The sequence below is a fragment of the Eretmochelys imbricata genome, chromosome 1 (assembly GCF_965152235.1).
Source record: "Eretmochelys imbricata isolate rEreImb1 chromosome 1, rEreImb1.hap1, whole genome shotgun sequence".
NCBI lineage: Eukaryota > Metazoa > Chordata > Testudines > Cheloniidae > Eretmochelys > Eretmochelys imbricata.
The window spans coordinates 41617157-41633431 of record NC_135572.1 but is presented as its reverse complement, the minus strand read 5'-3'; the positions used below and the strand labels follow the sequence as shown (position 1 = coordinate 41633431).

Below are 16275 nucleotides of genomic sequence, written 5' to 3'. Positions count from 1 at the left end.
TGAAGAAAAATTTATCTAATTATCACTATGGGAGAGATTTAAGTACAGTAGACCAGGATGTAAATTCAAGAGTTGGAATTTTGCCAGGGTTAACATTCCTACTCTCCTGGAAAAAATGCCATGGCATCTTTTAATGGCCATAAGTGGTCAGAACTTCAAGAATTTTATTTCTGAGTACTAAAAAAAGGTTTAGAATTGTACAAACAAAAAGAAATGTTTAGAAATGCTTAGGTAACAATAGAATTATTGTTGTAAATTAATTGCATAATAAAGGTAAACAGAATGCACAACCAACATAGCACAAGAGGCTGTATTGTACAAACATTAATTAGCTTAGTGAATTAGGTGTTAGCACAAATAAGAAAAGGTAGCCAAATACCCAGATACTGGTCACTTTTTAATCAAGTTTCATATTAGTACGTTTCCATGGAAAGAATAACATATATTTTACTTTTTCTCCTACCAGCATTGCTGGGGCTTTGGTTCACTTCTGATTTACAGAGAGGAGGGATATTTACTAAGGCCCTGACCCATGAAGGGACTAAGGCCATATCTACACTTACAAGCTAGCACTCAGGTAGCCTCATAATGCTGATGTGAGAGAGCTCTCCTGTCGAGATAATAAAACCAGCTCACTGAGTGGCAACAGCTATGCTGGCAGGAGAGCGCCTCCTGCTGACAGCGCTGTGCACATGAGCACTTATGTTGGCAAAACTTATGTCACTCAAGAGTGTGGTATTTTTACACCGCTGAGTGACAAAAGTTTTGCTGACATAAGCACTCGTGTAGACATGGCCTTAGGCGTTGCGGTGCTGAGCATCCGAGCACCTACCTTTTAGCCCTGGTCTATACTACAGACTTATGTCAGTCAGTACAACTAAATCACTCAGGAGTATGGAAAATCCACACCTCTGAGTGACATAGTTATACCAACATAAGTCTATAGTGTAGACCAGGACTATGTCAATGGGAGAGCTTCTCCTGTTGACATAGCTGCCATCTTTTGGAGAGGTGGAGTACCTATGCTGACAGGAGAAACTCTTCCACTGGTGTGGGTAGCATCTTCACTAAGCGCTACAAGGGCAGAGCTGCATTGGTACAGCTGTGCCGCAGCAGTGCTGTAAGTGTAGACAAGCCCTTAGGTGCTGAAAAAAAAAAATCTCAGGAACAGCACTGTTATCCACAAAGCCTGAGTTAGGGGCATAGGCTCCTATGCAATAAATGGGGAGAGACAGGTGCCTTAAAACGAAATCCACAAAACCAGCATGCTAGACAGGGAGCCAGCTAATCTAGCCAGTAGAAGATGCCAACCAGAGGATGCATGCACTACTGCCATGCTCCCCTTGGACTCTTTGGTGCCTAAACCCAGGCTACAAGCAGGCACCTATCTCTGTTTGTGATTCACAAACCAAGGGAAGATAAGCATTCAGCCACATAAGTCACGTGCAGGGTCTGATCTGGTAGGTGGGCTCAGAGACACCTACCAGATCGGGCCCAGGGAGCGGAATGGGAGGAGGGAACTCTTTTATAGAAGCAGTTAGGGTATACTCACCTGGAATGTGGGAAATCCCCAGTTCAAGTCCTCCCTTCTCCCTGATGAGAAGGGAATGAGGAGAAGTGATCTGAACACGGATCTGCCATCTCTCAGATGAGTGACCTAACCATTAGGCTATAGAGCCATTTCAACTCTTCACTGGCCCAGTTAATATTTAATTATTAAATTATTTAATTATAGAGGAAAAACTTCAATAGGAGAGATTGAGGGAGCCCCGCATCAGAATATCCTATAGCCTTTTTTGGTGTGCTCCTTATTATAAAGAGCTGACAATAAAAGCCTGATTTACAAAGAATTATACTTTCCTAAGAAAAGAATCTGATTTACTTTCTATACATACTTTAGGCAATTTAAATACTACATAAATAAACATTGCCTTGTCACATGTGCCTATTGCACAATTTTATTTCTATAAATATTAGAAAATGTGTAGGTCACATACCTCATAGTAATACTGAAAAGCTTGGGATTTATCACCTTCATTATCATACAATTCCCCTAATTTCGACAGTGCATATGAATCAGTTGGAACTACACTGATAAGCTGCATGAGCCACTCTATGGCTTGGTTGGGATCCTCCATTATTTCATATCTGAGGTATCTTCAGTTAAGGACAATTCAAATGGTGACCATATTTGGGTTCATCAAGAGGAATTCTTATGTTATATAATGTAAATGTAATCCAAAAGTTGCATGTTGAAAAAATTTGCCAGACATAGCAAAGTGGACATATATTTTGTTTTTTTTGCACATTTACTTAATAATTTCTTCCCACTCAGATGTACTTTAGTTTACTATAAATAACATAATTAAGTGTTAACAGTCTAGGCTGCTCTTTCAACCTTAAAAACACTTTTGGTGTGGTTCTTCTCTCTCTCACTAATTTTACATTGGTATAAATTCATTAACTTGAATGGAGTTGCTCCTGATTTATAACAGTGCAACTGAAAGGAGAATTAGGCACCCTATTTCTATGCCCCACAAACTTCCTAGGTTTTCTTAGTGTGGTTCTGTGCTACACAAAACGACAAGGCAAAATTGTCACCACCTTATGCAGTAAATCTGTTCCTTAGGTGCCACTCTGTACTGCATCTCTAAGAAGCACAGCACAGAATTTGCAGCTTAGGGGAAGAGGGCTTTAAGCCACCTTTGCACTCTTCACTTCTGGGCAGCTCTGAGGTCTGGAGCAGTCCCCACTGTAATTAGACAGCCTTAAGGGGCCTGTTTAGTTACAGCAGCCTTCCTGGGTGCTAGCACAGTTCATAATCCCCACAGAATGATGTAGCTCCTCCCCAACACACTCCCCCTACTCTCAACCCCGTCCCCAGAATGCCCCCGATGCCCGAGCTTGCAAGGGAGTCCTCTAAAGGCAGCGTTATCCAGTGTCAATACAGGGGAATATTCCCCCAGCCAGAATCAGGGCTTTAGAACCCCTTTATGCCACTCCAGTGCTTTAACCCATTGTAAAGAGGCGGGAGCAGGAGTGAAGACCTCACCCCTTGTGTCTAGTTAGATTCGTATCTGCTTACTTTTCTATTATCTGTTTTATCACTTTCACTACTTTTAAAAATGCTGAGCCAATACTGCAATGGGATTCCATTATGCCTTGGAAGGGATTCTATTGTGGTTTGCACATCATGAACAGAATGCTTAACTAAGTTCTGGCTGCAGAATCTTTACTGCTGATGAGGCAGAGAGCTAAGAAAGACCCCAACTTGGCTTTCAGATCCCAGGCTAATTTTGCAGGATTGACAGATGATTATGCTTTTACTTGTAAACTGAGCAGACTTGGTCTGGAAGCCACTGAGAAAATAAACAAGGAACCCTATGGAGCTATTTTTATAAATTCCCTTTGCAGAATAGAACTTCACTGTAATGAAATATTTTGTTCAAAGTTTTACATCCATTATGCTTATGTCTGTTATATTATTTTCAAAATAACATCAGTTGCATATCTAAAGGGTTACAGGGCTCTCCTCAATGTTAATTATCCTTATATAAATAGGCCTTTCTCATGTGTGTTAGTCTACTAGCTTTAATGACATTGCTCACCAAAATAAAGGGTTGCAGAATCAGGCCTTATTTTCACACACCAAATATATTTTAACCCCACAAATGCCTCCTGATTAAATGTAAATTTTTTTAGCCATACAAAAACAACTTTTATGTCTTGATTAAGACTAATCTCAACTAATCCTCTAATGTAGACTAAATTCAATATTTGGCATCATGACCCAGAAAAAGATACAAGCTTGCTATTTGGTAGAGAACTTGGGCACTGTTTCGAAGGATTGCCTGAAGTTTCAGAAAACAATCCAAAGCCTCATCTATTCTGTTTAACTTTTTATATGTTAAACCTAAAAATAAAAGTTACAAAATGAATTCAACAGGCAAAATAAAACATCAGTACAGGCATAGTAATTTAGCAGAATAACCAAGGAGAATGAAGCAGAAATGCAATATTTAGATGGATGCTATCAACTTAAAAATCATATTTTTGTCTGATTTTTTTGTTCCTGTATTATTGCAATAGGGAACACATGAAAGAGACTGAAAAAATATTTTTCTGTTTTCAGTTTGTTTAATTTGTACATTTGGCAGCCCTTTTTGGATAGTCAATTTCACTGTTTTGATAGTTGGTCAGTTTTCCTTGTTTATTTTGGGTTTTCATAAAGCAACAGATTTTAAAAAATGTTTTTTCTAAAAATAAGAAAACAGGATTGTAAAGCCACAGGGATACTCAAGGCAGATGTGGTATTTGAAACTACCTTTAACTTTTTTTAAGTTGGAGTCCTTTTTAAAAAGCAAGCTGCATCACTGTTTAGAGGTAAATGCAATATAACTGCGCTTTCCCCAATGATCACTCTCTCATCTCAACTGCATCTCAGTAGATTTGCTGTGCTGCTTGGTTAAGAACCATCTTGACAGTCCTTTCAGGCAGTGTGACCCGAATGAACCAAAGCTGAGTAGGGCAATGGTCATGATTCCAGGCAAGGCCCACCGCTGTACATAACACCATCCCTTTAACAAGGGGCATCAGAAAGGGAAGGGGGGATAATTTGATGAGTAGTACTATCCAAAACCTACATTTTGAATAGAAAATAGTTCTTCGCACTTATAGCAATTTTTATCTTCAAAGTGGTTTATCGACATCAATTACTCTAAGAACAGATGAGTAATATTGGTGCAGAGTTTCTGTGAAGAGGTTTGAAGCAAAGGACATTATCTCACTTTACGTCTTAAATCATGAAGTAAAAGAATTAACAGTTTATTGGAAATGACAGAACATATTTTAATTTCAATTAACATTTCTAAAAAGGACAAGTTTGAAAACTAGAATCTCAAACACATTAGTACTAGCCTTATCCAAACTTTAAGCCATGCAAACACTTCTACATTACCTATATTGTAAAGTGCTTCAGTGCATGAGGAATCATTCCTTAGAGCTTCCTTATAAAACTCTGCTGCTTTTTCATAGTCTCCATTTGCAAACACAGTATTTCCTTTATTAGTGAGAGCTGATGGGTTGTATCTATCAGAATTCACAGCTAAATCTGCATAGTTGGTTGCTTGTGCAAATTCATTTTCCTGTGTAAACAAAATATATATAGTACATTAATAACTTAATATACTATCAATCAATAATTTTCTTTGGAGCTAACCTTTGTTGTTTATGGTTGATATAACAGCAGTCTGAAAAAAATGTAATAATCTTCAATCCTAATAATATTTTTTATGAGCTTGTTGAAAACAGATCACTCACATTTTTCAGGTCATAGAAACCTGAAAATTACAGAGTGAGACCTAAATTGTCATCTTGTCCATCTCCCTCCCAATGCTGGTTTGCTCCTTATTTTGGTAGGAAAGATAGGGGAAACACTGTAGAATCATTTAAGTCTCCAAAATGAACTTATTTTATATTCTATTTGAAAATTAATATTAATCAGAGAGGCAGAGCAGACAGCATAGAGCAGTGTTTTAAATGTCGCTGTCTCCACTCCTCCATGAGTATAGTTATGAGAGTTAAGCGTGGGATCACAGCCCTATTACTGATGTGCAGGTGAACAGAACCCTGCCAGAGATGGAGGGAGATAAAAGTGCAGGTGAGCCCAGCAGGAGACAAGGAATGGGTGACAGGCCAGGCAGCTGAATACATACATTCAGAGAGCACAAAAGCAGTAGGAAGCCAGGGCACAAATAACTAGAACATACATATATGAAGAGCTTCATGAACATTAACTAATTCACCTTCACAACATCCACATGAGGGAAGAGTCTCTTATACCCCAGCAGTGGCTCAGTCTCATTCCTCCTGGCATAGCAGTTGGAACACTCCTTTCTGTCTGCTCTGCTTCCTGTACCTCTATAAAAGCAGAGCACTCCCACACATAGGTGCCGATTCCATGCATGCTGTGGAGCTGGAGCACGCATGGGGAAAAAAGTAGTGGGTGCTCAGCACCCACTGGCAGAGCCGCCAATCAGCTCCTTCTCTTCCCTCGCAGCGGCTCTCACCTGCCAGTGATCAGCTGTTCAGCAGCAGACGCTGGGGGAGAAGTGGGGGCAGGAAGAGGCAGGATGGGGGCGGAGAGCATGTTGGAGCTTGGGTCAAAGTAGGGGTACGAGCACACTCTGGGAACTCAGGAAGTTGGTGCCTCTGCTCCCACAGCCCCTACTTTCAATTAGGAAGTGAAGGCAACAATTGAAATTTAAATATTTAACATTTATAATCAAAAATAATAAAGTACTTTGCTCTTGCATTGCACTTAATAGTTCAAAACATTGAACAGACATTGATTAGTTAAAATGGTGTCTTTTCTTACCTCTCGTTTTCTTGAGCATTGTCTCTTAATGCTGAGACAGAACATGTAGATAGATACAAAAATTGCTACAGAAGCATAGGCTCTTCTGAGCTCATAGTTAACAACAACAAAAAAAAGGCATACTTACCAAATAATAAAGAAATGAAAGGTTTGTTGCAGCTGCACTTTTTACTCTGCTATCCTTTTTTTCAAACATTTTTAAAGTCTCCACAGCCTAGAATTAATTTACAATCAAGTTACTAAACTGTAACAAACTTACTCAAACTATTACTGTGCAGGTCAATCCTATGTTTTTCTGAAGGAATAAACAACTAAAATGACTACTTGACTTATATTACTAATTACTAGTGAGTAATTTATTAATTACTACTTAGACAACAATTATACATAACCTTTTCTATTGCAAAATAGTTGATATTTCGTACTTTTAAAATTCCCACAGTACTGGCAGTTTTGTTTGCAGCGTATGGATCAGATTTAGAAAATACCTGAACTTTCTGTTCAGATAGCCACACTTTTCCACAGAAGTTCCATTCATTAAAAAAACAAACAAACAAAAAAACAAAAAAAACTTCGACATATTCATTTTGTCAACTACCTGTATTGTGTAAGTATTTTCACTTTTTCTGTATCTTTACCCAAGATTTTTTTCTTAAAGACTTACAAACAAAAAAAATGAATGTAACAATACAAAAAGTATGTAACACAGTACGTTTGGAGTACAAATAGAAATTTTGCTTTGTGTATTGATCAGAAATGACCAATCATTTTCATATCTCATACTACACAATGTGCTCAGAGAAGTGAGGATTGAGGACAATACATATGCAAATCTAAGGAGTTTTACAGATCACTTTGTACATCAGAAATTAATTTCATAAACTTTGCCAAGGCGATACTGATATGTGAAAAGAGTAACAAAAATGATATAATAATTAACTAAACAAATTTAAAAATAAAGGGCAATTTTTTCAGCAATATAAAAAAAGATATATTTCTATAGACCAAATATAACAAAATCTTTGGCTAGGTTCTACTAAATATTTACATTATGTTCATAAAAACTGTTTAATGATACTTTTGCCTCAGTTCCACTCTCCATTACATCAATGCAAATGTAAGGACTTCAGGTTACCCACTATTTGCACGATTAAAACTCCTCCTTTTTCCCTACACAAGTTAAAATCTTGAATCTGCTTATCATAGTAATGTGAATGCATAATGCTCTCTGGTGGTGTGCCAAGGCAGAGGAAAAAATATAAGGTTTTAAAATGATCCACGAACATGCTATTTTTACATTACTCAAAATGCATGACTTAGTGTGGCATAAGAGGACATGTAAAGTTTACACAGTTAGCTGAAGTTTATTGCTCCCTAGCAAACTACATAGGAAGTACAAACTACTACAAAGGAGAACATTTTTTTAATTATATAGAATTTTCTGAGAAAAGCACCAATTTGAGAGTCAAGGAAATAGTTTCCAAATGCATGACTTCAAATTTTATGGGCTTTGAAACTCAAGACTTTAGCTATAAGGATTTTGGTTCTCATTATGTATTTGACTGAATCAAGAAAGAACTGGTCCCATAGATCTATAAGTACAGTACTGTTATATCTGAGGTATTCTACCATTAAATTGTTTCTTCAAGTTCAGGCTGCACATCTCAGTTACAATGGAATTCTGGTTTATTGACCTTTCAACTATATATATCTAATTGCTTTCCTAAAGTCATTTCCTATTGTTGCTGATTTGTTTGCCCTTTCCTTCTACTGATATGGTGGCACCTTTGGTTATAAAGATTAAAGTGGAAGTAATTTCTTTGTTTTCAAAGAGAGAAAAGAAGTTCACAGATGATTTTGGGTGCTGCTCAGCTGCTGGTAAAGCATATTATAGACTGTGTGAGCCAGATGAAGCCATGACATGCCGTGGCATTAAAATGCCTTAGCGGTACTCATTCTATCATGGTGGAAAGTGGAAATGTTGATTCTATATACACGTCTCAAATTTGGGAAGTTCACTATTTATGTATCTTAAGAGTAATGGTCAATTGGACACAACCATCAAAAGACATTGTCAAAACCAATCCTTATAACTGGATTCCACTGTACACATTATATATGACAAGGGCAAAGTTTAAATGTAACGCACCTGGCCTAATCTGTGGATTCTCAGTAACGGTAGTAGAACTCACAAGGCTAAATCCCAGTGTTCTGCTTTAAAATTTTATACCAGAACTATCTTGTAAATTGAGAGGGATTCAAAACACCACTAACACACACAGATTATTTTAAAACAATATGTAAGCCTGAAAATGGCTAGGTAGATGGTCAGTAGAGATTTCTGATATCTATTTTACTTATGAATTTATTTGTATCTTTGACCTGAAACCATCTCATTGTGTACCTTTCTAGTCCACATAACCATGTGCTCATGTCACTGCTACTCTTACGTGTTAAAATCTTTTGTTAAATTAGATTATAAAGTCTTCAGGGCAGATACACCCTTACTATGTATTTGTACAATGCCTAGAATGGTGAGGCCCCAATCCTACCCAGGGACCTCCCATTGCTACCATACTACTAACATTAATAATAGTCCTCAGAATGTGGGTCCTTCATATTATTTCATGATTTAACTGTCCTCTGACTTCAAACTGATGCTACTGTTTCACAGTACATCATTCCAATCTCAAACTCTGTATAAGGTTTCAATTCAGCATTCCAGAAATTCACCAGTTCCTACAGTTCCTACCAATACTAGCCCCACAGAACAGAAATACCATTTAAATCTCACATCTGTAATTTTATTTCTTTCTCTTGTAGTTTCTAGTAGAATTATGAAAAAACTGTTGGATACAATGAAGCATGGAATTGCGGCAAGGAAGTGGAAACTCTAATTGATAACTACTGAATAGAGAGGAAGTTTGTCAGATAGAACAGGTGACAGGGAGCCAAGACTCCTGGGTTTTATCCCTGTGTCTGCCACAGATTCACTGTATAACCATGAGCAAGTCATGTAACCTCAAATGCCTCCTTTTACCTACTCTCCTACCTTAGAGGGGTGCTGTTGTGAGGTTAATTAATGAATTTTCACAAAGATCTTCGAGACACTATGCTAGAAGGTGTTACATATGTAATTTTAGATAAAAATATTCTTGAATTAGATGCAAACAGTTCTAACACTGCATAAGATCAAGAAATTCAAAAGGGAAGTTCCTACAGCAGCTTTAGGTCATATTTTATAATTATATTTTGCTGCTTTAAAAAGACCCAAAATATGGAACAGCAAATTTTGTGTTATTAATTTAAGGTGAATTATTTTTTCCCCTCTGATTTTTAAACTTTGAATGCTTTCATCAATGTATGCTACAGTGAGTGCTCAGTTATACCCATTATAGTTACAGTAGCAGAAGATTTTAATTTTAACCTCTCTTTTTACACACTTATAAAACTTTTTGAAGTTTACTTTGGGGACTGAAATTTTTCATGTTTTTTCTTCAGCCAAAGGTGAAGGGTGGTGTAAGGTGGTTTTTTTGTTGTTGTTTTTGGCAGTTTGAGGAAAACTCCCATCAATTGTTCTTGAGTTTGCTGTTGTTCAGATGAAGCATTTTTCAATTTTATCAAATTCTGTCCAAGACTTTACCCACGGAACGGGACCTCTATTCTATATTTTTCTTTGAATAAAATGCAAGAGTAATGCAAAGGTAAGATTGGAAATCTATGACACGTGAAAGTTAGGAAAGAGCATATTACGTGTATACTGTCTGTGTGTACATTCTCTAATTACTATACATGGTTACAGGTTGTATTTAAGGTTATAGAAAAATGCATTTTTCATTATATATTTGAGAAATTGTATGATCACATAAGTAAAGACTATCCTAAAACATTCATGCATAATTGCAGTGTTAAGGTAGTGCACTGTATCTTAACTTTCACATTTCCAGTCTTCTGAGTATGGAGTGCAGCATAAAGGATGCAAAGCTGCCACGTGTTTGCATTGGTAAGGGATATCCAGTTTAAGAAAATGATTCACTTATGTATTATGTACATTACACTTATGTGAATATGGAGGAGCAAAAGGTATACTATGATCAGGAATGAGGCACTCCAAAATATAAAATGAAATGCAGCTTTCTTGTTTGAGGTTCTTACTTACTTTGCCCAGGCTAAGCCCCAATACCAATGCACTGAGAATAGCGACAGTGTCATGGAAGCAACAGTCAGGTCACAGGATGCCTCCTGGTTACCTTGTTAATATAGCTGTGTCAAAAGAACAATTAAAAAAAGGGACTTCTTGGCTGAATTTATATCATCAAGGCACCCGATCTTTTATATTCACAGATAGAATTTGTAGAGGCAATTCATTGGACTCAGAAGTATGAAAGAAGCATGAAAGAACTTATATAATGGAAAGAGTAAGTAGAGGTTTGCATAGTGCAGAATAGGTTAGAAAAGACAAGATCCTCCAACATGCTACTTCCACACTTGCTTATTTTTCATGTCGATGTCTTTCCTCTCATTCTTTATGCTTCCAACAATTTTAATAATTCAGTAGGAAACCAAGACAGTAGGGTTTCTGCTTTAAAATGTGCTACTATTCAATTCTTGATGTTTCTTTTTTTATTTTAAGCAGTGAGTTTTCTACAGTTAGTAGAACGTTGACTATCATTGTTTTTCTCATTCTATCACTCTGATGGGGACACAACACACTAACATCTTCCATCTGTCTCAAGCATTTGCCTCAGATCTTCAATATAATTCTACACCACTTCATTTATTAAGTTTATTTCAGAAATAAAAACATTAAAAAATGTTAATACTGAGTTAAGAAACACAATGGACAGCTATCCCAATACCCCAGCCAACAGCACATGTAGATGTGGGGGGCGGAAGAGACTCAGATCCAAAAGCTCTCTCAAGACTTAAGTATTGTGGATCATCAGAACTGGGTAACATCACATAGGCCATAATCTATCACAGGACAATATTGCACTGCTCTGCAAACACTTTCACCACATCAATTGAAAGAATGCATACCAGTGAATGCAGTATGGAAGGACTGGAAATGAGAGTCTACAAGCACCTTCTTTTAAAGAATTGTTAGAGACTAGGGACTAAGATGAGCTGCAGAGGGAGGCAAGGCACCATCATTTGGAGTATTTAAGGGTAGGTAACTACATACACCCGAGAGGCTAAAGTAGAGGAAATTCCTGCTCCACAAAAATGGCTAGACCAGGTGACTTTCACCCCCATTATCTTCTTCCAGTACCCCATTATGGCAGCTGCAGCCAGTTTGAAATGTGTCAGCTATTTGAGTCCAAACACTGAACTGTTAAGGACTAGGAAAGTGGTGTTCTCAGTATAGGACACTCGATTCTAAAAAGTTTCAGAGTGGTAGCCGTTTAGTCTGTATCAGCAGAAAGAACGAGGAGTACTTGTGGCACCTTAGACACTAACAAATTTATCTGAGCATAAGCTTTTGTGGGCCAAAGCCCACTTCATCAGATGCATGTAGTGGAAAATACAGTAGGAAGGTTGTACACACACACACACACACACACACACACACACAGAGAACATGAAAAAAATGGGTGTTGCCATACCAGCTCTAACGAGACCAATCGATTAAGGTGGGCTATTATCAGCAGGAGAAAAAATTTTTTTATAGTGATAATCAGGATGGCTCATTTCAAACAGTTGACAAGAAGGTTTTTAAAATAGTTTTTAGTTAAACTATTTCCCCATGATAATTTCTCCCCTACTGTTACTCACACCTTCTTGTCAACTGTTTGAAATGGGCCATCCCGATTACCACTACAAAAGTTTTTTTTCCCCTCCTGCTGCTGATAATCCACCTTAATCAACTGGTCTCGTTAGAGCTGGTATGGCAACACCCATTTTTTCATGTTCTCTGTTAGACACTATATCTCTATCTCTTCCTACTGTATTTTCCACTACATGCATCTGATGAAGTGGGCTTTAGCCCACGAAAGCTTATGCTCAAATAAATTTGTTAGTCTCTAAGGTGCCACAAGTACTCCTCATTCTTTCAATTCTGAAATTAACTCCCAACAGAAACCCAGAGGAGTCTGAGATTTGCGAGGTTTAGGGTACGATATACAGTAAAATACAGCTCTTTCATTAAGGTTTTTTTTCCTAGAAATGGGTATCATAGGAATCAGCAACTGGACATTATTTGAATACAAGAAAGAATACAAGAAAATGGCCTAAAATCTGAACAATAAAACACTGCTCTCCTGAAAATAGTTCCTCTAGGGTCAATCCATTTGTGTGTCAGGAAATGAGACTGTAAAACTGGGTTTCTAAATGAAACACAAAACCTTCTTAACACTTCCACCAGAAGTACTGTTTTACTTACTCCTTTATTATGGGCATAGCCAGGAAACATTGCCAAGTTACAACTATTCTAGAAGACTAAAGCTAATTAAGGGCCATATTTTAATACTATACCTACCTCTTCATACTTACAGTATCAAACAAAATGTGAGACACAATGAAAGTGGCAATATTGAAAGGAAAGCAAAAATTACATTTTTAAAAACACAGTTAAACTAATCTTACCAAGATACTGAATGTGTGAATGGAGACATATAGGATGAAAATATCTACTAAATCAACATGTGAGACTTTTGTGCTCCACTAAGAAATTGTTCAAATTCAACCACACTTGAAATTTCAGAGTTTAGTCCTGGTCACTAATCTAAAACCCCAAATCATTGCACAGCTGCTGTCATTACACATTAGACATTGAGTCAGTTGTCAAATTCTAATGCAAGAAAAGCCAATATAAAGATAGAAACCTATCCTAATAGGCAGAAATGAAATTCAAGGTTTGCTATGTGTCTATGGAGGGAAAAGTAGGAATACATTGCCTCTTTTGTCAATTTTGTAACTTCCAACCGAAACAGAGTATATTTGTTCTTCAAAATTTTAAAATGATCCTGTTCTATACTACAAAATAGTACAAAGCATACTGTAAAATCAAATGGGATGATGAAGCATTTGAATATACCTATATTGCAAAATACTGCATATTAATATATTAATGTTCTGAGTGAGTATAACTTTATCTGGCTGTAAATGTATATTCAAGACAATTTGTGCATGTGCCCCTGTTCGAGGATTCTCCCTATTGGCTCCTAAACATCCATGGGTAAACCACCCATAATACTAGTGTCAGCACTAGAACAACGGTGGCTTTTCCTACCCCTTCCTGGTAGTTCCACTGGAAGGACAGGCTTAGAACATAGATGCAAGGCACTGCCCACCCAAAATTAACTACTACTGTTTTTTTATAGGAGGAGATGGTGTGCAGAAAGGGCAGTCTTGTGGTCAATACACCAGACTCACGACAATGGGGTTCAAATCCCAGTTCTACCACCAACCTGTGTGACCTTGGACAAGTCAGTTAATACCTCTATTCCTCAGTTCCCCTCTGTAAAATGGGGATAATACCACCTCTGTACCTCACAGCAGCATTGCTATGATAAACTCATAAATATTTGTGAGATGCACAGACGCTATGATGATGGAGGCCATCTAAGTAGCTATGTAGGTACTAACATAGCCCCAGAATCAGAAGTACCTAAGTGCTTTGGGGAACACTTTCTATTTAAAAAAGTAGTATGTTTTTAGAGATTCCTATATTATTATTTAAAAGTTCTATTGTAGTAGAACCTAGAAACCAGACAGACGAGGGCCCCATTGTGCTAGGTGTTGTACAAACACAAATTAAATGACAGCCCTTACCCTACCTTACAGTCTAAAAGACAAGACATACCAGGTAGAAGAGACAAGTGGGTCTGCGTGGGGGCAGAGAAGACAGGGTAACAAAGATAACAATTCTTAGCCAGTCAGGAGCTGTACTCTTTCTTTATACTTTTCCTATAGTTTAATTAGTAAGGCCTTGTGTACATACAAAGTTGCAAGGATTTAACTAAAGGTGAGTTTTTAAATTGATTTAGTTAAATCAGTGCAAACTCCCTAGTGGTCACTTTTATATTAATTTAAAAAGGGCTTATATTTAGTTTACCTTAATTCCTAACTGAATTATGTTAACAATAAGCCAGGTTTAAATCTGAGTGTCCACACAAGCATTTGCACTGGTTGAACTAAATCATTTAAAAACTCATTTTAGTTAAACCGGTGCTACTTTGAGGATGGATAAGGCCTCAGAATACCAATCAAACAGAAAGGTGACCCCTAAAGCCCTTTATCATTAAAATATATGTATTTTTAGGTTCACTTTTTTTGTCCCAGTAGAATTAATTTTAAAATATCATAGAAAAGACAGATCCCCACCCCCACCCAAAATTCTACTTTAAAGTATGGAAAGACTATACTCATGCTCTTCCTTTATACACACGTTAGAGTGTTTAATTCTTGGGGCCACTGCCTTACCTCTATTTCCTAAGTTTGTCCCTGCATGGAAGGACAAGATGATGGACTACAGTTCTGACACAGATTACAGTACCCTAATGGGGTATAATAGTACATATGCAGGAATGGAGGCAGGGCATCACTGGTACAATACCACAAGCAATAACATAACAGCAAGTGCATCTGCTCATACTCTGGTCTCTTATTAACTCCCTCCTGTGACAACAGACAAATTTAATGTAGGTAAAGCCCTCCCCAATCAATGTTTTTTGTAGCATTATTCTAATAAAGACCAATATCAACACTTTTATCGAGGTTCTAAGCAACTATTAAAGAGGAAGCTCTTGCTGGAAAAATATGGCCTTGCTGCTTTATAAAGGTATGTCTACACTGGAGTTGGGAGTGAGCCTCCCAGCCCAGGTAGACAAACTCGCACTAGCTTGAACAGCGCTAGTCCACTAAAAATAGAAGTGTGGACATTGCAGCATTGGCAGGGGTTCCGGCTAGCAACGTGAGTCCAAGGCTGTCAAGAACTTCTGAGCCCGAGCTTAGCTGGTTAGCTTTAGTCGCTGCTTGTGTCACAACATCCACAGTACTATTTTGTGCACTAACTAGCACGAGTGTCTACTCCCAGCCACATTGTAGACATACCCTCCGATGCCTCCACCAATACAATATTCATAAAAATGTTTTTTAAAAAGTACCATACCTGATAGAAGTCCTTTTGCCTCAAATACGTAATTGCTTTATTTATTTCCAGGTCATTGGCTAACTCTACATAGTGGGAAGCTTTTACTACTTCAACACACCTACAACAAAAGGGAATCCACAGAAATAATTTCTATAAATAATATGTATCTGCATTAAGGTCACTTCAACTCATGTATGCTGCTAACTAGTTATCTAGAGGAAGTTTCTCTGCTATGTTAGGTACTCCCCTGTTTGCAGACACACACAGTGTTTCCACACATCAACCATGTTTTAAAGAACAGTTCAAATTTAATCAAATTTGGCTTTTTGGATTCTATGAAAGAATTGGTAGTGGTAAAACTATACAAAGCTTGGGATGCATCTATAGTTTGGTCCCTGGGTACTAAAATGACATAACCCCTAAAAATAAAAATGTATTGATTCGATAAATTAATTAGAAATGGTATACATGTCCCAGAAGTTGTGTCGTAAACATGTACTGTATGCAAAAGTGAATTACAAAAAAATCTCTAAGGATACTCTCAGACATTATAACATAGCACCAGCCACACTACAGTAGAGCCTGAGTCTGGCAACACATTTAAAGTTCATTTTTCAAACCTCTCTCAGAACAAGTCTCAGAAGGTTCTTTTTAGTTATATATTATTCATGCCTAACCTCAGCTCAACCCCTCTTGTATGTGTGGGACACCATCATCTCTAGAACCCAACTTATTAAGCCCAAGCCTCCAGCTGCATGATGCTAAACAATCATCTCCTCTTCCTGTTCATCCCCTCTAAGGCAGC

At 37.5% G+C, this 16275-nt stretch overlaps 1 protein-coding gene across 2 annotated transcripts in view; it reads right to left on the bottom strand.

Annotated features, from left to right (window-relative positions):
• IFT88 (intraflagellar transport 88) overlaps positions 1-16275 on the bottom strand; it is an 80514-nt gene that overhangs the window by 32729 nt on the left and 31510 nt on the right. For both annotated transcript variants that reach the window (XM_077809234.1, XM_077809225.1), the window contains exons 15-19: positions 15489-15588; positions 6504-6590; positions 4958-5144; positions 3805-3913; positions 1998-2148 (exon numbers count right to left, since the gene is read on the bottom strand). In XM_077809234.1, coding sequence (XP_077665360.1) covers positions 1998-2148; positions 3805-3913; positions 4958-5144; positions 6504-6590; positions 15489-15588 — 634 coding nt within the window. The remainder of the gene's footprint in view (positions 1-1997; positions 2149-3804; positions 3914-4957; positions 5145-6503; positions 6591-15488; positions 15589-16275) is intronic.